Raw genomic sequence first — 24815 nt, 5'->3', positions numbered from 1 at the left:
TTCCGGGACATTTCCACTGAAAAGTTTTTCTTTGAAAAAAGATTATTCTGGGCATGCCCCTTCTTATGATGACAGCTATTTGAGTGTTTCAGCTATTTTCCCTAAGTCCCTCATGACAAAAACTGGAATAAAGACACAATTTCAATAATAAGTAACTGAATAAAAAACTAATGCAAAATTCTAGAGCTAACTTCTAGGACTTTAAACTGGTGCTTGCATTGCCAAAAAGAAACTTCAACACCATCTAACGTTTAACGACACTTGACATTTTTTTTTTTTTTTGAAGCATTGTAATCGTTTTACTGTCAGGAACTGAGACCAGACAGTAATAACCATCCTAATTTTACAAATTACAGTAATCAAATTAACTATTCTTATTATTACACAGAAAAAGACGCAAGGTATCACCAAACGCTAGATGGCATTAATAGTTTTCTCTTCGACACTAGCGCCAATTCCCACACTTATAAGTTACCTATACTCTTTGAGCAATACTTTAAGTCTCTCCTGAACTTGGTACAGGAGAGAATCTATGAATGAATGAACAATGAAATAATGAGTACATTGATAAAAGTCTTTTCATGTTTGAGTAAATTACCGAGGGGTATGCTGACTTCCCGTCACCAGGTTTACATCTATGAACGCCACGTTCTCAATACAGTTGCGCCACTAGAAACAGTTCAATATCAGGGTCTGATTTCAGAATCTACTAAAGCGAACACCCAGCTATTTTACACTCGTTTCTAATTTGTATGACTGCTCTACTTGGCCGTTCTTTTTGCCAATTAAATAAAAAAAAAACAAGTATTTTGAACTGAAAGTAAGGTGCAACATTAAAATTTGAAACAAACAGAAATTATTGCGTATATATAGGGGATTGCGCCCTCCTCAACACCTGGCTCTTTACGCTATAGTTTTTTAAGTACTTTTAAAAAAGCGCCTCATTGTTCTAATTAAATGGCCGTTGTGTTTCAGGAGTTATTGTGTTTCCCAATTAATGAATTGGGAGAGAATTCAAACTTCAGCGTAGATAGCGAGGTGTTGAGGAGGGGGCAACCCACTTTATATACGTAATAAATTCTGTTCGTTTTAAGTTTTAATGTTGCTCCTAACTAACAGTTGAAAAAACTTGTTTTTTATATATAATTTCTGATCGTTTTTTAAATAATGCAAGAAAGTCTGGCCCCACCTCCACGGAGAAACCCCCCTCCCATGGAAATATCCTCTAGACAATTCAATCCCGGTGAAAATTAACCCCGGGAAATTACTCTTAACCACTCCGCGCGTAAAATTGAGACGGAAAAGAGAAAGCAAAACACATAACAAAGAAATTTGTATAAGAATTCTGGCAAATTCACCCAGTGTATAATTTCCCCTGAAAAATTCACTCCCTGGCAACTTCCCTCCCCATGAAAAATTCTTCCGTGGTAAAACCCCCAGCAGAAAATTTGTCCCCCCACCCGAAATGTATGCCTACATCCCAATAACAAATACTATGCGCAAACAATTGGCAAATTTCATAGCTTAAAGACCGTTCCCCAGGGGCTGTGGGGGAGGGGGGTAGGGGGTCAAGTTATACCTAAAGGCTATTTAGTGGCCTTTCAACTATGATGAACAAAACGGCTATCTCAAAATTTTGATCGGACGAATTTGGGAAAAGGGGGCGGGGGATGGGCCTAGTTGCCCTACAATTTTTTAGGTCACATAAGAACGACAGTATAACTTTTAATTTCCGTTCAAATGAGCCCTCTCCCGATATTCTAGGACCACCGGGTCAATACGATCACCCCTGAAAAAAAAAACAAAAAAAACGCATCCATGATCTTTCTTCTGGCAAAAAACACAAAATTCGAGATTTTTGCCGATAGGAGCTTAAAACCTGTACAGTAGGCCAAGGGTCCTCTGATACGCTGAATCTGATGGTGTGATTTTCATTGAGATCACTTGACTTTTGGGAGGTGTTTCCTTCTTTTTTCGAAAATAAGGAAAATTTTCTCAGGTAACCTTTGATGGGTAAGACTAAAGCTAATGAAAGTTATATATTTGAAATCAGCATAAAAAGCCGATTCTTTTAATATATCTACTGGCATCAAAATTCCATTTTTTAAGAATTTCGGTTACTATTGAGCCGGGTCGCTCCTTATTTACAGTTCGTTACCAAGAACTGTTTGAAAAGCCTCATACTCTCAAATTTTTCTTTGTAAGTTAGAGTCTGATTAGATTGCAATATTTTTAGACGCACTGCTTTGTGACTTTCATGTCTTTATCATAATTATTGAACGTAGCTGAGTCATCTACAGTTTCCAAACTTTTATCTAATATCTAAATTCTGTAGTTCCTTTTAAGGGCCTTTAGTAAGGCATCGAATTGTATTTTAAGCAAGAGCAAACTAAATAGACAGCCCTGCGGCAGTCTAGACTTAGACAGGAAAATTTCCAAGGCCTGCTGACACAAAATTATAATAAAGCCCATTTTGTTGTAAAATCAATAAAAAAAAGTAATCTAAACAAAAGTAAAGAAAAATATAAAAACTTCATTTTAAGTTTTAATGTTGCCCCTTACTTTTAGTAGAAAAACTCCTTTTTTATTTAGTTTCTGATCGTTTAAAAAAAAACAGGATACCTGGCTCCACTTTCACAGGAAAATCCCCATACTCACAGAAATATCTTATGAAATAGCATAAATTCTGGCGAAAATTTAACCCGGACAATTACCCTTAACAACTCCACAAGAAAAAATTGAATTGGGAAAGAGAAAGCAAGACATATAAAGAAATTTCTTATAGGAGTTCTGGCAAATTCCCCCAGTGTAAACTTTTTCCTGAAAAGTTTACCCCCTGGAAACACCCCTCTCCATGGAAGTGTCCCCGTGCAAAATCCCCCGGCAGAAAATTCATCCTTCCTACTCACCCTAAATATGTAAGCATGCTTCCCAATAACAAATACTAGTAGTTTTATAATTTAAAGACCTTTCCCCAGGGGCAGTGGGGGGGGGGGGGCGGGGCAGGTTATCTCCAAAGACATTTCATTGGGCATTTCAACTATGCTGAACAAAATAGCTATTTCAAAATTTTGATCGGACAGTTTTGGGAAAAAAGTGGCGTGTGAGGGAGCCTAGTTGCCCTACAATTTTAGGGTCACTTAGAAAGGGCTCTATAACTTTTTATTTACGTTAGAATGAACCCTATCCCAATGTTCTAGGCCCACTGGGTCGATACGATCACTCCTGAAAAAATAAAATAAAATAAACGCACATCCGTGATCTTTCTTTTGGCAAAAATTACAAAGTTCCACATTTTTGCAGATAGAAGCTTGAAACCTATATAGTAAGGTTCTTTGATGCTCTGAATCTGATAGTGCGATTTTCATTAATATTCTATGACTTCTAGAGGGGATTCCCCCTTTTATCGAAAATCAGAACAATTTTCTCAGGCTCGTAGCCTTTGATGGGTAACACTAAACTTAATGAAACTTATACATTCGGAATCAGCACAATAATCCAATTCTTTTTGATATGTCTATTGGCATCAAAATTCTGATTTTTAGAGTTTCGGTTACTAATGAGCCGGTTCGCTTACTTACAGTTCGTTACCATGAACTGTTTGAAAGTTGTACTCTTTTTACTAAATTTACCTATTACCAAGCCTTACTACTGATTTTAGATAGATGCTGTTTTGTATTTAGTGGCTGTGTTTTTAAGTAGTATAGTAAGCATATAGCAGATATGTCAATTTTTATACAGATACATCTTCTATTAGCATGTCTTCTTCTTAATAGTCCCAATTCTTGGCTATTCTCAATTGCTAAAATAAGTCCGAAAGTAGAGTGCGACATGATTATTGGAATGACAGCCATTTTTCCTGGATATGACGTCATTTTCTCTCAGAGACAAGCAATATCCACTTCATATACCTTATTAATATCCAAATCAAACACCTTGTGACAGTGTTGTCGATAAAGCCTCGCCCGAAAGCTTTCGGGCTGAAGTTCGGTCCTGGTTGTTGCAAGGAAGGAGGCAATTGAAAATAGTTAAAAATATTTTTTTTTTTTATTTTAGTTACTTGGTTATTTTTTGTAAATACTTCTTGTGTTTATTTTTAACCAGCGCTGGCTAAGGGCATCAAAAAATGAAAAATATTGTCTTGATTTGCCCTATTTTGGATATATTTGTAATCGAACGCAGACTGGACTTGGACTGTAGAAAAAATAAAATATTAAAAAAAAATTAAGGCTACAAAAATTTTGAAAAGAATTCATTGGGAATCTAATTTAAAACTTTTTCGGCGGTTTTTGGCAAAATCTTGAATAACAGATACAGATACGCAAGTTGTTTGGGATGTGACTTTATTTCTAATTATTGCTCATTTGATGTAATATCAACGTCACACTAATTATGAACTCAGAAATTTGTGATAATTGCTCCTTGGTGTGGGCAGTCTTAGTTTATAAATGGCTAGTTTATGTTGCCCCTCATCTTTTATGCTTCTTTTAAGTTGTGTCTTCTTTATTGCCTTTTCAAGCAAAGTTGTCAGTGTTTTTTGACTGACAACTCTGTCCTTTTACCAATCTTCATCTGTTCTTTTCTCCATCTTCATCTGTCCTTTTTAAGGCTCAAATGTGACATGCTTGATTTTTTTTTTTTTTTTTTTTTTTTTTTTTTTTTTTTTTTTTTTTTTTAACTCAAATCAGGCAAAAGGAAATCTTACTTTGCTCGGTCAAATTTGTCTGGAAAGGCCATAATAAAGTATGACATAACTAAAGACAAGCTTCTCATTACCTGTTATATTTCTAAATATTTGATATACAAAGATACATGCTCAATTCTATTATTTAAATGATTTATTAAGTGGCATTACGGATGTATATGCCGCCATTTTGATGTTTGAACAAAAAAATATTACATTTTTTGGTAATTATTTTTATTTCTCACTTAATTCGTCCAGAGGGAATATTAAATGGGAATTGTATGTATTAGTTCTCGAGTTCCCGAAAACTAGAGTAATTTTTTTTGTATCCCCGTAAAATTCCCCTCAGGTGATTAATAAAGGGATAATTTGTTGTTTTTTTTTAAGAATATTTTTGGATCTCAAGGAATATTAAAGGCTATTAAAGAGAATCGTATTTGAGACAAGTTAAGATGTTTGCTCCCTCTGTGATTGCTCCGAAAATAGAGGAAGATTTGCTAGATGTTTTCCAGAAAAATTGCCTACGACTGACTAACCGTATTTGCCCGACTGACTAACCGTATTTCAAACAGTAGGCTTTACGGATAGTGTGATTCGATCCCGCTTTCTTGACCTATAATGAATAAATGGTTAAGATGGTTAGGGCCCGTTGTGCGGAAGAAGGATGACAATACCAAAGATTGTCCTTTGTCAGCCAACTGTTCTGGGGTTGCCAAAAAACAAGTCGTCTTCAGTTGGTATGGGATGATGTCGCAAGAAAATATTGAAGGGGAGTCAGAACTTCCCGGGGGAAAGTAAAGTGGGAGGCTCCGAAAGGATTAGGATGGTGAAGGAGCGCGCGTAGATCTGTTGGCCTTTGAGGGCTTGGTGCTGCGGTGATTTGTAAGTAGTATTAGTATTACGGTGTCATGACATCCACCTCCCGAGTCATGACGATATCATGACATTCAGTTTTGATGTTTTTAATGTTTTACAATTTTTTCTAGATGATTCTCTAGGAAAAAGTAATTTTATAATTCGAGCTCATAATAATAATAACTCTGTATTTCCATAATAGCTTATAGCTAGCAGCGGACGTCAAACAACAAGAAAATATAACACATGAGATCAGATAAATAAAAATAAATAAACTTTTTCACAACTTTTTATAGATTTCCTTTTCAACTAGTCCCTCATTATAGTGGTTCACGAAGTATGGAACAAACGATGATAGGTACCTTTTTGATGCCTTTCGGGGTGGGGGACAAAGGAGTTGGCACGACAAAGTGAGGGCTCCTCTACGTGTTTTTGGCCGACTGATCTGTGATTCCTGGAAATCCGGTAATATTTTGCGATGGACATCAGAGCTTAGGCATTTTTTTCCGAAATGCATCGTGAGATCGTGGCGCCTTTCAGATAGTTTCTGAAGCCTCAGTTTCTGCAGGCTGTCCTCATAGGATGTATAATTTGCCCCAAGCATTATTTGGCACGCCCGCTTCTGAATATTTTCGAGCGTTTCGGTTTGGATAGCAGTTAAAACCTGGGTGCCAAACGGGACAAGCATACTCGATTTGCGATCGGACATACATACAGTATAGACTGCGCATAATGGAAATTTGGATACTGAACAGCGTTAGGCAAGCAAAGGATTTTAGGCATAGGGAAGCTTTTTGGAGGATAGACTGTATATGTGGATCCCATTTAGGTTGCTTTTGAAAGTTACTCCTAGGATTTTTATTTCATCTTTAGTTGTAAGTCCAGTGTCTTCTTGGGACGGAATTACAGATTTTAAAAAGCTAACACGTAGAGTATGGCTCTTGGTTTCACTAACTGTAAGCATTACATCTTCAAGATTATGCTTTAGCTGGGAAAATATTGATGAGGTGGTGATTTCCTCTGCTATGCTCGCTAAGGTGCGGAATGATATGCTTGACAGGTCGTCAGCAAACTTGTAGCGACTTTGTATATGTGCTAGGACAGGGTTAAAAAACATCAAAAAGATCAGTGGTCCTAATTTTGTCCCTTGGGGTGCTCCGCACCATATTTCTTGGAATTTGGATGCTTCATCCTGCGTGAGTGAAACACATTGGTTTCGATTGTGCAGGAAGCTTGCAACCATTCTCACAAGAAACTGTCGAGCACCCATTTCTTTAGCTCGGTTAATAGCTATCAGGTGTTGGATGCTGTCAAACGCCTTTACTATATCGCTGAGAAGGATTTCTGCGCATGACTTCCTTCTCGAAATGTTTCATCAGATCGTCAAGAAGACATACAAGATAGTGGGTAGTATTATATCCAGGCCTGAAACCAAATTGCCTAGGGTCTAAATTAGCTTCAATATCTCCATATAAATATTCACAGATAAAGCCCTCAAACACTTTGGAAAGGCACGGGATTTTTGAAATCGGGTCCAAATCGTTAGGTGAGAGGGGTTTTTTTATTTTAGGAATGAGAGTTATATAGGCTGTCTTGAAGCAATCCGGGAATGTACCATCTATTAGACATTGATTGAAACAGGCAGCCAAAATAGGACTAAGCTCCTCAGAGCAATGAGCTATCAACTCAATAGGAATTTCTAGAGGGTAATTACTCTTCCTGATGTCCAGGCGTTTGAGCTTCTCGCATACTTCATGGGGGCGAATGATTGGAATTTGTTCAATGGGTCCATTTTCAGGTAGCTCGTCAAGAGGTGGGTGTGTGCGACAAATATTTGAAAAATGTGTGTTGATCATATCAGCGCTCAGAGGTTAGCCATCAGAGACATAGATTGTCTGCTGCTTTCAATTCCGTCCCATTATCTCCTGGACCATCTGGTGGAATCGAGAGGGGTTAGACTTCCAAAGCTTGTTAACTACTTGAGCACCAAATTCCTTTTTAGATTTCTTTATTTTGAGAGATATGACATTGCGCATTTTTTTAGCCTCGTCTTGATATCCCAACTTATAGAGCTCATTTCTCGATTTGATTAGATCCTTAATCTCTTTAGTCACCCACGGCTTATTTTGTGACTTGACCAGGATTGTCTTTTCGGGAAATATTACTTTATATTCATGGAAAAGCTGAGCAGTGACCTCATTGTATGCATTTTTTTTAAACTCATGAAAAAATTGACATTTGTACTTTTGGTGTAAGTTACATCTTTGTCGCATCTTCCAGTGGTTTGAAAAATACATTTTTGGGGCATACCTATAGGCCGTCCTATCCGAGTGGCTTGGTGCGCTGGATTTAGTATCCTTTGTCCAAGAAGCCGAGGGTTCCAATCCTAGTATACCCAATCATTTGGTTTGAGACAGGGTTCAGTGGCGTGACTCTGTAAGCTCAACCGGAGTCGACCCGGCTTTAAATGGGTACCTGGAGAAATCTGGGGAAAGTAAACAGGAAAGGTGTGCAAAATCAAAGGATGGTTGGCCCCCAGTCCCCCATTATACTTCCTGGCTGAAGGACCACGAAACAGAGATCAGCACCGCCGGTAGGGACTGTAAAGTCCAATGCCGTATTCTTTACCTTTACCTTATATCTTTTAAAAAATTACCTTGAAAAATGTTCCTTTGAAATACGAGAACTCTGGGAATGGGATTCAAGCTTAGCATCCCCCCTCCTGATATGGCCATGATGAAAAATAGTTGTATTTTTCAGCTATATTCCTTAAAGCCGTCACCGTAAAAACTGGAATAAAGTAGAATTGTCTTCATTTCAGTTTTCATGGTAACGGTTAATTATGATATTACTTAGACTTTTTCCTAAGGAATCATAAAATTTCCTTAGAAAATAGAAAAATTCCCCAATTTTGCAAGTTTTCAAAAAAGTAAATTTTATAAATATAATTCAGTAGGTAGATAAAACTCAATGTCGTAAAATCATCTTGACTCGGGAGGTGGATGTCATGATATCGCAATACTACTACTACTACTAACCCACCACAGCACCAAGCCCTCTAAAGCCAACACATCTACACACTCTCCTTCCCAATCTCTTCAGAGCCTCCCTCTCTACACTCTTTAAGGATTCTCTCATTCCCTTCAATATTTTTCTTGTGACACTTAACAAAAATGTTATATTACCAAATGACAGATGACCATTACCCAAATTACCAGATGACAGATTACCAAAGATTGTTCTTTTCAGCCAACTATCCTGGGCTTGCCAAAAAAAAAACAAGTCATCCTCAGTTGGGGTGAGAGGATTTCGCAAGAAAATATTAAAGGGGAATGAGAACTTCCTGGAGGGTTTAAAGAGGGAGGTAAATATAAATCTCCAATAAAGGTATGAAGGAAAGGTCCAATGAAAGGTAGATTTCCTTCCTTAGGAATGAAGGGATATGTTGTAAAAATGTGTCCGATTTTCAAGAAATGGGATAAATATCCCCCAAAAGGATATTTCCCCATCCCAACTGAGGACGACATGTTCTTTCAATCAGGCCAGGACGGTTGGCTGAAAACGACAGTCTTTGTTAATTTGTCATCCTTCTTCCGAAGAGAAAGCCAATTTCTGAGCAGAGGATCTCAAGCAGCGGCGATCTTTGGAATAAAGCTCAAACACAAAACCTATAAACACCCAACATATTGATTTTTCGAGAAAAAATATTAAAAACTAAAGAAACCATCCAAGAATTCCATAAAACCACTTTGATTATTGCTGATCAGAATTTAGATTACGTTATCAAGATTACTCCCATATTGAAAAAAGAGCTCACCACATCCCATCCCAACCACGCTCACATAAAAGATATATATTTTAAAAAAGTTATTTCAGAAGTGACAGCGCATAAACATTATTACAAACCCCATTTATATTAAGTCCATTATGATGTGCTATTGTGCATATTGTAAGCTATTATGGCAAATTAAATCTACGATGTCAGAAAAATTCATTTTTGAATTAGCTACAATTTCAAGACAGGAAAAATAGGAAATAACAGCTAACACCAAACTGCTGCATAGAGAGAATTGCGACTTCTCAGAAGATATACAGAAATATAGAGAGAATTGCGAGAATAGAGAGAATTGCGACTTCTCAGAAGATATACAGAAATAAAGTATACACTAGGCTGGCCCTCCTAATGACTGAGGTGCAACAAACACACACCCCACCACCACCACGGCAATTCCGTAAATCAGGCGAGGGCAAATTACGGGCTAAGAGCCACATGTAATCAACCAAAGCAAATTGTGGGGTCCACCAACAATTATGGCTCTTTGGCTGTTGAATTTGGTATTATCTTTGGTTCTTTGAATCCCAGTCCAAAAGAGCAATCAAAACAATCAAATACATACTTTTTCTGTCAGTTAAACTTGTTTAAATGTTGATTTATATGCGTATTTAGCTTAAGTTAGGTAAAAATTGGTTTTTGGCTAGATTTAATTTTCAGATGGTTCGCTTTTCATTCTAAAGATGGCAGCAGAACTTTATTACGCAAATTATTTTATTGCAAGCCACATTGGAAATGAATGAGGAAACAGCTTTTTAACCAACCAATTTTAGATTTAACTAACCCAAAAGTCAAATTTCAAATTCCAATTTTCAGGCAGATGGTGTTTGCTGCTGGTAATTCCGAAGCTCCATTTTCTACTTTCAGGTATTTCCGAATGGTTTTAAGCTCTTTTTAAAATTACCTCACAAGAAAAAATCAAAATTGTTTTTACAATTTATACAAAGCTGAAGTTATCATTCCTTAATCAGCTTTAAATAAAAGTTTTTTCTCACTAGACAGTTATTTTTTTCAAAGCTTTCAAAAGTTGTATTATCAGGCACCGAGTTTGAAGCATGTTTTGAGCGGGTTCGACAAAAGGAGTTTTCAGGTTCTCCCTGTTTAACCCAGCCGAACTTTAAAGCGTTTTCATCTTACGAGTTTCAATCATGAGGGACACGGGTTCTTCAAAATTGGAACACGGTAGAACAGCATGGTTGAACACGGGTTCTGATGAGCACCCAAAGCCGTGTTGAACATGGAACTTAAACAGATTATCTGCATAACCCGCGTCAAACTCCGTGTTGGATACGTTGGCTTGAACGTTGTTGGATACGTTGGCCGTGTTTCGCTTACTACGGGTCGAAGTTGGCTCTCTACTAGGAATCAGCTACTACTGTAACCATGATATATCCAAAAAACTGACCATGATATAACCAAGAAACTGAATAGAGGTGGATAATTGGTATTATAGCATGCCCTTCATATGAACTAAGAAGTACTAGCGACACTCTTGGTGCAACGCTATCCATCAATAATACGAAATTCATTATCATGGTTGCCCCTCAAGGGGTAGCCTAGTAAAGAACGAACTCTAGCCCATAATAGCCGAAAATTTAAAAACCCATTTGAGACAAAACTATAAAGTGAGGTAGAGTCACAATTTGAACCTGATTCAGGAATGTTACCTATTATTTTGATTAATTTCAAAGGTGAAAATTCCTTGTGAAAATGAATTTATAGGACAGGTTAACTCTTAAAAGTCAAAATTTAACGACCAAAGCTAAATCTAACCATAAATTCACTGAAAGCACTTTTTATTTTTTTTTTAAAGGAGGGCTAGGTTTAGTCAATAAAAAATAAGGTCATTAAGAAGATATTCGCAGATTTATTACTCTAACTTACTACTCTAGCTTTATTTACTACTCTTACTCTAACTTACTACTGTACAATCTTTACTACTCTAACTTTAACTAAGTGTTTAACTACTTTAACTCACTGGTTTTTTTTTTTAATATTCAGCCTATTGTAGTCAAAATAAAAGACAAAAGACAAGTAAAATAAAAAGATGATATTTTTTTTCAAGTTTTTACAATCTACTACTACTAACAACTCGCCTAAGCACCAAGCCACATGAAGCCAAAAAAGCAACACGCGTTCCTCCTCCGTCTTAATCTATTCAAAGCCTCCCTCTTTACACCTCCCAGGAAGTTCCCATCGTTTAGCTCTAGACGGCTGGCCAAAAGGACAGTCTTCAGCAATCTGTCATCCTTCGTCCGCAGAACGTGCCCTAGCCATCTCAATCTTTCCCTCATTATAGCCCTAGAAAGCGAGATTGAATCCCACTTTTCGTATAGCCTACTGTTTAAAATATGGTCAGTCAACTGGGTAAAATAAAAAGATGATACTTTTATTCAGGTTTTCACAATCAGATTTAATATTTCGTGGAAGAATCTTAGATGGCATTTGCTTTTTTTCTGAGAGACAACCATGATAATGCTGCCCCATGGTTGCCCTTACTTCATTACCATGGTTCCCCTCTTAGCACCAAGCTAAGTGACTGGTAATGAAATGGGCTAATACGACCTCCCCTTTTCTTCTCAACCACATCCGTTCATATCACAAAACCTAAGCAAATTCAAGGTAAGTTTTAGCAAACATTCAAAAAGTCTAAAATTGTTTCACTTACCGAATCATTTTGAGTTAATTGAAGAAGTCGTTCCTGAGTTTTAACGCCAGGGACTGGTAGAGACCTTTCCTTTGGCGGGTCTAAAAAAAAAGTAGACATTGAAAGTTGGTTTTACACTTTATATAACAAGTGAGGGTGCCAGCTTTTTTAAAAATCTATTGAAACTTCCTATGGTACGTTAGCCTATTGGTATTAAGGCTAATATAGGGAAGGGAGGGGGGCTTTCAATTCGTATACTTCCTTCGTGCTCCATATGTAGTTGAAATACCAAGGACAGTGAAAGCACAATTTGGTTAAGTGGACACTTTCACGATCGTATAAATCTTTAAAGCTAGGAAAAATAGGGAATTCAATTTTAAAGACCTCCATATGCAGTTATGGAATTTTTTGGTTGTAGTGGGCGCCAAATAAAAAAAAAAAAACCTAGGTGACATATCAGTAACAAAAAATAAGCTAAAATACATAGTACCAACAGAATATGGAGGTGTGGTTTTTCTCTGAAGGTTTAGCTGCTCTTGGGAATCAACGGATTGTTAATGTTTGAGTTTTTAAGGGCGAAAAGCCTTGTGTATTTAAATAATTAATTTCGCTTATTTATTTTAACGGATCAACGTGACAACACTGACGAAATTATGGTACTGCCTAAAAACTTCACAATGTTGAAAATCAAAAGTAAAACGTTAAATAATAGCCGTTTCCAGGTTTGAATAGATCCAGGATGAGCATAAGGGGGAAAAAAGTTGTCAGTAATTTATTAATTTCAAATTTTTATTTATCATGCATGCCTTTGCGTAGCGGGAACTACGACGGGCTCAAACTAAGTAACACACAATAGCATTTCCATAAGTATTAGAGCGTATCTGTATTTCCGACTACGAAGCAGATTCCCAAAACAGACTGTCCAAAGGACTATTTATCCAAGCTTCTGATGATCAACAATATAATTTTTATTTCTCAAAATCTTCCCACAACCAGAAAAACTCTCCTGACGCCTCCTTGTGGATCAGACAAGAGCGCAGCTAAACGAATTATCAAACATAAATGAAATACTGAATATAATTAATCACTTGGGAATGCTAAATTATCAGGTACGAATTTGCGTAGCGGATATTATATTGGGCTCAAACGAGACAACACATACTAACATTGGCACAAGGATTACAGCATGGACAAGGCACCTAGGACAAGGAATCCGATCCCCAAGCCAACTGTCTAAGAACCCTTTTAACCTAGCCCCCGAAAACCTATCAAAAATGCTTCTTTTTTTTGTGTGTGTGTGTTTCGAAATTCCACCCACCAGGAAAATCCTTGTGACACCCCTTAAAAGGTTCCACAGGATTGCAAACAGGGATCGCGGATACATGGATTACTAAGTCCCCTTCTTAATAATTGGCTAAATAACTGAAGAGATTGAACAGGAAAAACTTCATCACCTTTTCTAATTTCCATAGCCAACATGGCAGGTTCGTTATCTCTCACAATTTTTCTCACCATTCTCATCACTTGTTCATCTTCCCTCTTCATTTCTTCAGTAAAAAATGGATCCTCCGAAGTGACTTCTTCTTCCTTCTTAGGAGACCTGGCTTGATCTTCTTTGACTTTTTTGGCTTAAATTATAAAAGAGTAAGTAAATACAAGTTCCGCCATGGAAAAAGTGGGGTAGCAAAACAGAAATGCTACTTGGCAGTTTTCAAATTTGTTCGATTTTGTCTGAAAATACTAGTTTTACATATAAAAATGTTTTTTGCTCAAAGAAAAGCTGTCAAAACACAAGTTGTGCTGCTAAAGTGTTGGCAGCTTTTGGAATTTTGTCGAATTCTGCTACTGGCAGCTTTGGAACTTTGTCCATACCTGAACACGTTCATGGCTTTACACAGTTCAACTGTTTGTCATTTAAAGAGCTCTGTTTTTCTCTGTTAAAAGAAAAAAAAATTATGATAAATAAATAAAATTTATATAATATTAACACAAGTTAGATAACTTTACACAACTCGACCGATTGTCTTTTTTTAGCTCTGTTTTTTTTTTCTTTTTTTTTTTGAAAAACGAAAATAAATAAAATTTTACAATTTTGGAAACCTTATTCCCATCCAGGTGTTCATTTTCTCATTTAGCATAAGTAAATGTAATAATATAACCTAAGATATATTAAACCAATATCTTCTATAATACTCATACCTCTTCTCCAAATTATGGCTTTCAGTTAGCAAAAGTTAGTCATCTTCTTATTAATTAATTAAATTGAACTGATATCTTCCATAATATTCATACATCTTCTCCAAATTATGGCTTTAGTTTGCAAAAGTTAGCCGTCATCTTTTTCACACCCTTAATTAGTTAATACTGAGACAGCGTTTAATTCCATAATAAGAGAGAAGGGATAAAGCCCATTGTCACAAGACACTTAAAAATTATGTTGGATATTTCCAGTTCAACACACGAGGAGGCCGGCATCGAAATTAAAAACCTATTACACATAAGACTTAGAAACTCAGTGATATGGGTATTGCTGGTCTTGAGTTATTATACCCAATTACAAGTAACTTAACGACAGATTTTTAACTTTAGAAGCTCGTAATACACGTACTTCTCAAAAGGGAAAAAATTTACCCACGGGCTTTAGCGTGAACTAAACTACGAAATTAGGCCCAAAGAATCCAGCATCGGAAGAACGCATCAATTATGGGGCAGGCTTCTAGCTGACGTAGGCTTAAGTCAAATGTCATGTTAATTGGTTAGTGGCATTTTAATTAGTCTTCGGAAATTACATCTGATAACTTTATTTCAAGGCCGTATCCAGGGGAGAGGGCCCTTCCCCGAAATAATTGTCCAACTCACAAAAACGAAACAAAATAAATATAAACAAATTTTTTATGCGTTTTTTGACGTTTTTTGTCGAAAAACGCTCTCCAAAAAATCCTTTTTTACCGCCGCCCCACAACGAAAAAAATCCAAGATACGGTCCTGCTTTACTTACTTAACTTTAGGAGCTGAAGTCGTACACACTTTTGGCAAGAAGCGAACACAGTATCCTCAGCCCTTTATTTGATTCCGCCCACAAAAGAAATAATTCTTGAGATATTCAAAGTTTCTACAAATCTAAGTCCCTCTGGAGCCACACGGGGCGTCATACGTAGCCTCCAATCTTCTCTCAAGTGAGCCGCTGCGTAGATGTCCTCCTATTCTGGGATTAGACTAGTCTGGAGAGCTCTTCCGTCATGTTCATACGTTCAACGAAGCACAAATTTTCTAAAATGATGTTGAAAATTTTCCCCAAAAAAATTTGAATAATAAAAATGCAAACTAAGTTTAATATTTACTTACTTTTGAATTCTTCAAGCAAAGTTTTCGTCTTTGCATCTACTTTGACCACTAGCTTCTTGTCCATTATTTGCCAATCATGTAAGACTCGAATGGCTCGTAAAGCAGAGTCGGGGCTGGCAAATTCACAAAAACCGAATGCTGAAAAATACAAAACAGATGGTAAAATTTACCAGGGCAAAATTTAGAGCAACATATACATTATTAAATTTAATTTATAATCTCAAACCATACTTAAAAAAATTCATTACAAATGAGACCGAACCGATCGAGGTCCAGACCGCTTAAAGCTTACAGACTCCCTATCTCACTGGTTAAACATATCCAAAGATACCAGTCACAGATTTTAACGCTACTCTGCCACTTCCCAAATTGAGAGGTTCCAATCATTGACCGGAGGGCAGAACTGCAGTAATAGGCTCTCATAAGTCTCATAAACAACAATTGACTTCATAGGAAAGGCATTTGCACATAGCTGCATTCCTTCATTCTCCCGTAATTCCAGCTTTGTAAGAGACACGACACCTTTCACTGGTCCCCCACCCACCATTTATGTAATCATCGTTAGCCAATGTTGTCTCCAGGTTTCTGAACTCGCCAAAATCTATAGCTCCAGATTAAGGAAATTTCTCAGCACCAGCGTTCATCCTTGTGCCACTGATTGCCATGACAGCAATACAAAAACGAAGGCGTCTATTTTACTCCAAATACCTGAAGTACAGAAAACGTGAAGTACAGAACACAGAAACACAGTCCGTTCCAGAACTGTAGATCTATCCAATATCTCTAACGTGCTATCCCTTCAAAGCCATCTTTTAATCCACTTTAGTGATGGTTCAACATATATTTAAAACCTTGGGTCCACGGGTAAAGGATCATTGGCATATCGAGGGCATAATCCTAACACAGCATAGCATGTTATATAAATAAATCTTCATCTTTTTTTTTACAAACTGATTGAATAAAAAAAGCTATTTTGTTGTGCAAATTTTTTCCCTCTTATTCAAAAAATGCCTATTATCATATTCTTTTTCTTATTTAAGCACGATATCAATTAACGATCTTGATTTTTTTTTTTTTTATCTACGAATTTGAATTCACTCATTTCTAGTAAAGTGACTTTTTTGTTTAAACTTATTATTTTTTTTAACTTATATCAAATTTTATCAACCTGATGTACCCTTATCGAAGGTGATGCATATCACATTCCAAAAGCCCATCTATTCACCAATCATCATTACCAAGTACTAATTGAGAATTCATTCATCTGCTTTGTTCTGAAAAACGTAAAAGTCAAAACAACAAACCTGATCAATGTTATTGAGATTACCCTAGAGATAGTATTTAGCTTAATATATTTAAGCAGAGCTGCCAACGACAACAAAAATGTACCCCATATACGTGGTGTTTTTTTTTACCAGGGCACTTCATATAGGAGTTGTGATAGAAACTTCAAAAGGGGCTCATTTAATTGGAAATTGAAAAGGCTAGTGCCCTTTTTAAGTCAAAAATTATTGGAGGGCAACCACCACCCCCCCCCCCCAAACACACACAGATCTCGGGGCAAGGGTTGTAAGTTATGCCCTAGGGGTATATAAGGTTTTTATAAAGGGTAGTCGGAGGAGGCTCATTGGATTGGTAATCAGAAATTCTAGTACACTTATTAATAGTCAAAGTGATCGGAGGGCAGCTACCCCCCCCCCCCCGTCGTATTTTCCCGCAATGCATCTGATAGAAGTTCTGTGATAGCCATTTTTTTCAAAAAAAAGTCTAAAGATCACATAACTTGGCCTTTGGAGTTGAAACAACCCTCCAGAGTCTGGGGGCAAGGGCTTTTAGTTATGCCCTGGGTGCATATACACTTTTTATGGAAGGAGTGGTCGAGTGAACTTTAGAGGAGGCTCATTTGATTGGAAATGTATAATAAAAGATCTAAGGTCTGACTGGCCAGCCATGAAAAAAATAGCTGGCAACTGTATATGTGAGTAATTGTATATTATATATTGTAGTTGGTATTTTTTGGGATATATATATATATATATATATATATATATATATATATATATATATATATATATATAGTAATGGGTTAAATTGCATGGTGATGCAGAACACCATCGCGGGAGGATCCTCTATAGGAGGACAACTGTGGCAGAGCGTAAGATCCAGATCTATGGACAACGACCTCTGCAAAGGGTTGCCTCGACCTTTTCGGGGTACCTGCAAGACTGGGGACCTTGCGGTCAACTCTATTCCCACTTGAGGAGTGGCGCCCCTCGAGGAAATTATAGCCTAGTAAACGACACAGCATTATCACGGGATTCTGACTAATGGACAATTCTTCTGGGCTTGGTATGTTTTGATGGGCGTCTTTGGGCTGAAAAACCTCTTCTTAGCTAATTTATCTATTATGGGTTGCCTCCCCGTAGTAGCATAATATTTGTAGGCATGAATATATAATGAATTGGAGGTAATAGGCTTGAGACTGTCTGTGCAGGATTTTGACTCTTGTTGATAGAAGAGCATTGCCAAGTGCTGAAAACCATGTTGTGACCAAGATGGGCCCAGGATTGCACAAAGCCTCCAGTCATGGAAGTCTCAGGCACTTCTTGCTGTCCGGTTCTAAGCCGGCTTAAGCATTTCGGTGTAGACTTGAGAAGATATGTGATCCCCGTCCTGCACTGGTATCCGGGATCATTGCTTTTCCTAATGTGAAAATAATTTCAGTGATTTAAAGAACATGAAAATTGGAACTTGGAATGTTACAACGTTAAAAAATGACTGTCGTATCGACATTTTGACTGACGAATTCAGACAATTCGAACTGGATTTATTAGGAGTTTCAGAAACTCATATCCCAGGGATATCCCAGGAAGCATGAAATTAGGTGATATAGAATTTGTTTACTCAGGCAGGAAGGATGGGGTACATAGACAGGGAGTAGGGCTCATGATGAATAAGGAAGCTGCTAAGTCTTGTTTAGGCTGGGAAGTTATTAATAATAGAATACTAATTGCTCATTTTATGACTAGAAAGTTCAGGGTATCAGTTATAGTAGTATACTCCCCTGTAGAACCGACTGACGGATATACTAGTGACTCAGATGAATTTTACTTACAGTTACAGGAGCAAATAGACAAGGTCCCAGGTAGAAAAATGATGTTATTACTGGGAGATTTTAACTCCCAGGTATGTAGAAATAGCGATAGATGGTATCCCAGCCTGGGTAAATTTGGTGTAGGAAAAGAAAACAGTAATAGATACAGACTTTTGCAATTTTGTAGGTATAACAATCTAGTTATAACCAATACGGTGTTTGGTCATAAAATGGCTCATAAGTTAACATGGTATTCACGTGATGATAAGACAGCAAACCTTATTGGTTATGTTTTAGTGAACCGAAGACTGGCAGGATCAATACAAGATACTAGGGTATATAGGAGTGCTGTTATTGATGTTAAAAGTAAAGATCACCATCTAGTAGAGTCAAGTGTTAATTTAAAACGGAAATATTAGAAGGGTAAGTACCTCCCAGAAATCTATGATGTGGACAGAATCCAAGATGAAAATTTGAGACAAATGTTTTAGAATCAGCTGAATGTTGAACTTAAGTTTAAAATTTTACAACGTGAAAGATAGTTGAAATATCGTTAGAGAAGCTTTTTGTGAAGTTGCGAAAGGTGTATTAGAGAAGAAGGCTAGAACTGCAGCTATGAATACTAGTGAAAAAGCTTTATGTTTAATAAAAAGGAGAAAAGACTTGAACAAGAACTATCTGAGTGATAGATCGTATGAAAACAAAAGAAGTGTAAAGGGAGTGGAGAAAGCATTAAAATATGAACTAAGTAGGTGTGAAGTGGATGAATTAGATAAAATTGCCGAGAACCTGGAAGATGCAGTTAGACATCATAATAGTAAAATATTGTACTGAAATGTTAACAAATCGAGAGGGAGTAGTCAATCCGGACCTGGCCCAGTTAAAGATAGGAATTGGGTCGCAATTAGCGATAAGGAAAAAACAAAAGAGAGATGAGCCGAACATTTTGAGAACTTGCTTAACCGAGATAGAGTTGCAGGAAAAAATATAGAGGAAAATAAAAAAATTTGCGATGCTTTGGACGTGAGAAAAGATTTGTTTTGTGAGAAGGAATTAGCAACATTACTAAAAAGATTAAAGGATAATAAGGCTCCAGGTGCTGATAGGGTGGTAAATGAGTTTCTTAAATATGGTGGCTCTGAGGCCAGAAATAAGTTATTGAAGATTATGAATATGATTTTTGAAAAAGGGGAAGTACCTAAAGATTTTAGTAAAACTTTAATTAAACCACTGTATAAGAAAGCCGATAAGAGAGAGTGTGGTAATTATCGAGGCATTAGTCTGGTTTCTGTAGGTAGCAAGTTACTTAGTAACATGATACTTTTTAGACTGAGAGATGCTGCAGACAAAGTTTTAAGAGAATAGCAGTGCAGTTTTGGAAAAGGTAGAGGATGTGTCGACCAAATTTTCACTCTTAGGCCAATAATTGAGAAGTGCCTGAGTTTTCAAACACCTTTGGTCCTCAGTTTTATAGATTACGAGCAAGTGTTCGTTTCTGTTGATAAAAGAGCTTTAGTAATGGTTTTATCCTTGTATGGTATACCAGACAAATACATTAAAGTGATTAGTGCTATGTACGAGAATAACACTGCTGAAGTTAAGACAGGAAATGAGAGTAGCAGCTGGTTTTGAATTAAATCGGGAGTTAAGCAGGGTTGTGTTTTATCCCCCTTTATATGATTTATTTTGATGGACTTTGTTTTAAGGAGCACAGAAAAGGCAATGAGAGACCACGGAATCAAATGGGGAGGAAAAAGTCTCCTGACTTGGATTATGCCGATGATTTAAGCATCCTAGATGAAAGTTTGAGCAAAATGAATGAAGTTTTAGAGGTTTTGCGAATCCAGGGTGCTAGAAATGGTTTGAAAATTAATGTTAAGAAGACTAAGTCACAAAGGCTAGGAATAAGTGAAGATGAAAAGGTAACGTTGGGTAATGAAAAGATTGATCAAGTGGCCAGCTTCATTTACCTTGGAAGAATTATTAGTAATGATGGTGGGAGCAGGGAAGATGTTAAAAGTCGAATGGTCAAGGCTCATGGTGTTATTTCACAGTTAAAAAAAGGCTGGAAGAATAGGAAGATAAGTCTGCAAACCAAGATTAGAATATTAGAAGCTATAGTGATGACAGTGGTCAAATATGGCTCTGAAGCATGGACGCTCCGAAAAGCGGATGAAGATTTGCGAGATGTTTTCCATAGAAATTTCTTATGGATTGCTCTTGGTACTCGGTTGACTGACCGTATTTTGAACAATAGGCTATACAAAAAATGTGGTTCAATACCGCCCTCCAGGTGTATAAGGAAAGTAAGGTTGAGATGGTTAGGGCACGTTGTGCAAATGAAGGATGACAGATTGCCGAAGATTGTTCTTTTCGGCCAACCATATAGGGCTAAACGGAAAGCAGGTCGTCCCGTCTGGGGTAAAAGGACGTCATAAAGAAAGATTTAAAGGAAATGGGAACTTCCTGGGCGGGTGCAAAAAGGGAGGCTTTGAATAGATTGGGGTGGAGGAGGATCGTACGTAGCTGTGTTGGCTCAGGCGGCTTGGTGCTGCGGTGAGTTGTTAGTAGTATATATATATATATATATATATATATATATATATATATATATATATATATATATATATATATATATATATATATATATATATATATATATATATATATATATATATATATATATATATATATTTAGTTTTAAATCATTTTTTTTTTTTTTTCTACGCTGAAGACACCTTGTTTTATATAGGCAAAATATTCGTTTTATTTTTTTTCTCTTTGTTTTCCTTTACTGGCCGTCGACCCGTTTGTCATTTTCCGATTCATTTCTTTGTTTGGGAAATGTATAGTTCTAGTTCCCTTTAAGAGCCAAAAGTGATAGAGGGTAACTAGCCTCCCCCCCAGACATCATCTTTTCCCCAAACGTATCCAATCGAAACTGTGATAGCCATTTTGTTCAAAATAGTCCAAAGAGCATATAACGATGTCTTCAGGGAGGACAAAACCCCCAGAGCAGAGGGGTAAGGGCTGTAAGTTATGCCCCGGGGCATATATGGTTTTTATGGTACGGGTGATCGTATAAAATTCAGATGGGCCCCATGCTCTTATGGCAACGTTTAAATTCAGCTACCTAAAACTTCACTGTGGAAAATGACAGAGTCCAACTCATCTTTGATTTGCATAGACTTAGTTCCTTTCAAGAACAAATATTTTACGACAGCTCGATACTCGATTTTTTCCATTTTCACACAAAGACTCACATCGACTCACTAAAACGACTGTCAAATAAAAACTGCGCGTCCAAAATGGCTGAAACTTTGATGTGTTGCTGTCAAAAGATACACAACTACATTCCCTGACCTTTATTGACGAGTTCTGCCATCTTCACGTAGAGGTCGGAAACTTTTCAGACCACGCTCGTATGTTATTGAGAAAGGTATGTATTTTGAACTTTACTTTCCAAAACGACGAAGGACAATCAGGTGAGCATTTCAAAGAATGCTGAGTAGAGAGAAGTAAATCAAAACAAGTTATGTGTATGCGGATTGTCAAAAGGGCGTAACTCAGGAATGCCTATGTATATTGATTTAGCACTTTCAGGAAATGATAAGGGAGATGATCTAAAAGGCAATATTTGCATGTTACCTCTACCACTGCAACTACCACCACTACTACTACTACAATACTGCACTTACAATATTGAGAGGAAATCTGAACTAAATCAAAAGATGCAATGTATATGTAAATTGACAAAAGAGCGTATCTCAAGAATGAACTTAGGTATTAAGTTAGAACTTACAGAGAATACTTAAAGGGGAAGATAATCTGACCAAAGGGCTATATATCCAAGCTATTACTAATGTTACTACCACTGCTACATTTACCAGTTCTACTACTACTATACTATTGCTTCAACTACTACTTCTATTGAAACTACTTGTAAGGCTAAGAGCATTGAGATGAAAATTTTACTAAGTATACTGACAAACAGATTATCCAAAGGGCATATCAGCAATGACTAATTGTATTAAGTTGAAAGTTAAAGGACAATGAGAGGGATTTTCACCTGAACAAAAGGCAATGTGTTAATACTACTGCTGCTACTAGGACTACTGCAATTACAATTAATACTACATCTAGTAAGGCCAATACTACAAAAGTTACTACTATTACAACTATACATAATGAAATGACTTTGAAATTTTCAAGTATTTTTGAGGGGGGTGGGGGAGATGAACTGAATCACATCACGCCATATGTATGCAGGTTTTAAAAAGGGCGTGACAACAATACCTTAGGAACAGTTTGGAACAGTTTAACTAACAGGGCTTGTTGTGGGGGATGTTGAAGTAACCAAAAGGAAATATTTACATCCTAATTCTACTGCTTCTACCCGTACTACTACTATTGCTACTAACACTAAGCTACCATTATCAATTCTACTGCTACTGCAACTGCTGCTGCTATTAAAACAGAAGGTACTAATGGGAAAAATTTGGAATACATTGAAACTGTTTGGAACTAAATTGAAACAAACTATGCCCACACAGAATGTCAAGATGAAGTATCAGAAATGCTTCAGGAACAGTTTGTGGCATAAGTTGAAACCTTCAGCGTGTGTTGAAGGGGATGTTGAAGGTTCTACGCGCATACTGCTACTATGCAAGCTATGAGTGTTAAGGTGAAGCTTTTAAGGGATATTAAGGCTGATATTGAAATATATCAAAACAAGATACGAACACGTTAATTGCCGAAGTAAAGAACGATGTTGGCACAATGTATTATTTTTTTTTTTTTGGTTTCTTGGTTTTAGACCAGGGCACTTCATATCGAAGGAGTTGTCGTAGAAACTTCGAAAAGGGCTCATTCAATTGGAAATTGGAAGGGCTTGCGCCCTTTTTAATAGTCAAAAGTGATTAGAAGGCAACTAAAAGCCCTTCCACGCCCACCATTTCACCAAACACGTCCAATCAAAATTTTGAGATAGCCATTTTGTTCAACATAGTTGAAAGATGTAGAATTATGTCTTTGACGAGAACACTCTCCCCAAAGTCCTCAGGGCAAGGGTTGTAATTTATTCCCTGGGGGCATATAAGGTTCTTATTGAAAGCCTTGTCGAAGAAGCTTCAAAAAGGGCTCATTCGATTGGAAATTCAAAAGGCTAGTGCCCCTTTTAATAGCCGAAAGTAATTGTAGGGCAACTAACCCCCCTCTTACGCCCACCATTTCCCAAAACACATCCAATCAAAATCTTGAGATAGCCATTTTGTTCAACGTAGTTGAAAGCTCTGAAAATTAGGTCTTTGAGGATAACACCCCCCCCCCATTCCTCAGGACGAGGGTTGCAAAATCAACCGAGCAGAAATTAATATGAGTAGGGTTCTAAACCCCATGCTTTCTAAAAGCCAGAATATAATTTGTACTTTACTGAAAAAAAGTTCTTTTAAATGTTTTCACTTTTATAACTTTAAGAAATCAAAAATTAATTAAGAACTTAAGGAATAAATATCAGTACATGTATAAAAACTGACAATGCACATTTTTTCAGTAAATTAATTTGAATTTGTTTTCACTTTTTTCATTTTAATAAATTAAAATTATAAAAACATTAAGGAATGAATATCAGTATATATATTAAACTGACACTCCACGGTCATTTGTTTTAGGTTTTTGTTTTTTTTTTAATAAAATGCAAATTATATTCAGGTCTTGAGAAGGCGTGGGGGTTATCAGCCCCACTCATGTTAATTTTTGCTCGTTTTGAGTTTCAATGGGTTATTTATTGTAATTTCTGTTCGTTTTTGGTTTCATTCATTTATTGATGGTACTTTGTGGTAGTTTTACGCTTGGAAGATTATTTGAGTTTATTTATTCTCATTTTTGGCTTAATGGAACTCTTTGCTTAAAAAACAAACTTAGTTTTGTGGAAAGTTTTTAAAATAAATACAAAAAAACATCATACATGAAAATACACTAGAAAACAAAAAACACTCACTCTATATATTTCCTGTCGAAAGACCTAGCAATCCAGATTTGGATCAAGGCACTAAGGCGATACAAGAAGTTAAGTTCTAAACTCAGGTTAAAGAGAATTTTTCGTATTGCATGTAGTTTCAAATTATATATACAGTCGACCCTCGATAATTTGAATGTCTCAATAATTATAACTTTTTTCGCGGTCCCTTGAAAAACACTTGATAAATTGAAAAATAAACACTTGATAATTTGAATTTTTAACGAGGTCATCTTGCTTGGCAATACTATGTAAAAATACATAAATTCTGCTGGATAGCATTGATAAGTGAGAATGCGAACATAACCATTTTGATCACTATAACTATAATTGATAAGATCT

At 36.6% G+C, this 24815-nt stretch overlaps 1 protein-coding gene across 4 annotated transcripts in view; it reads right to left on the bottom strand.

Moving 5' to 3' along the window:
• The window catches only part of LOC148949930 (RNA-binding protein 25), a 132010-nt gene that overhangs the window by 75480 nt on the left and 31715 nt on the right, over positions 1–24815 (bottom strand). For all 4 annotated transcript variants that reach the window (XM_089092018.1, XM_089092017.1, XM_089092020.1 and 1 more), the window contains 3 exons: positions 15364–15501; positions 13473–13646; positions 12040–12119 (listed from right to left, as the gene is read on the bottom strand). In XM_089092018.1, coding sequence (XP_088948144.1) covers positions 12040–12119; positions 13473–13646; positions 15364–15501 — 392 coding nt within the window. The remainder of the gene's footprint in view (positions 1–12039; positions 12120–13472; positions 13647–15363; positions 15502–24815) is intronic.

Source organism: Artemia sp. Qi Xiang Cuo, chromosome 7, assembly GCF_049724085.1.
Source record: "Artemia sp. Qi Xiang Cuo chromosome 7, ASM4972408v1, whole genome shotgun sequence".
Lineage (NCBI taxonomy): Eukaryota > Metazoa > Arthropoda > Branchiopoda > Anostraca > Artemiidae > Artemia > Artemia sp. Qi Xiang Cuo.
The sequence above is the reverse complement of the archived record's forward strand: the minus strand, read 5'-3'. Positions and strand labels throughout refer to the sequence as shown.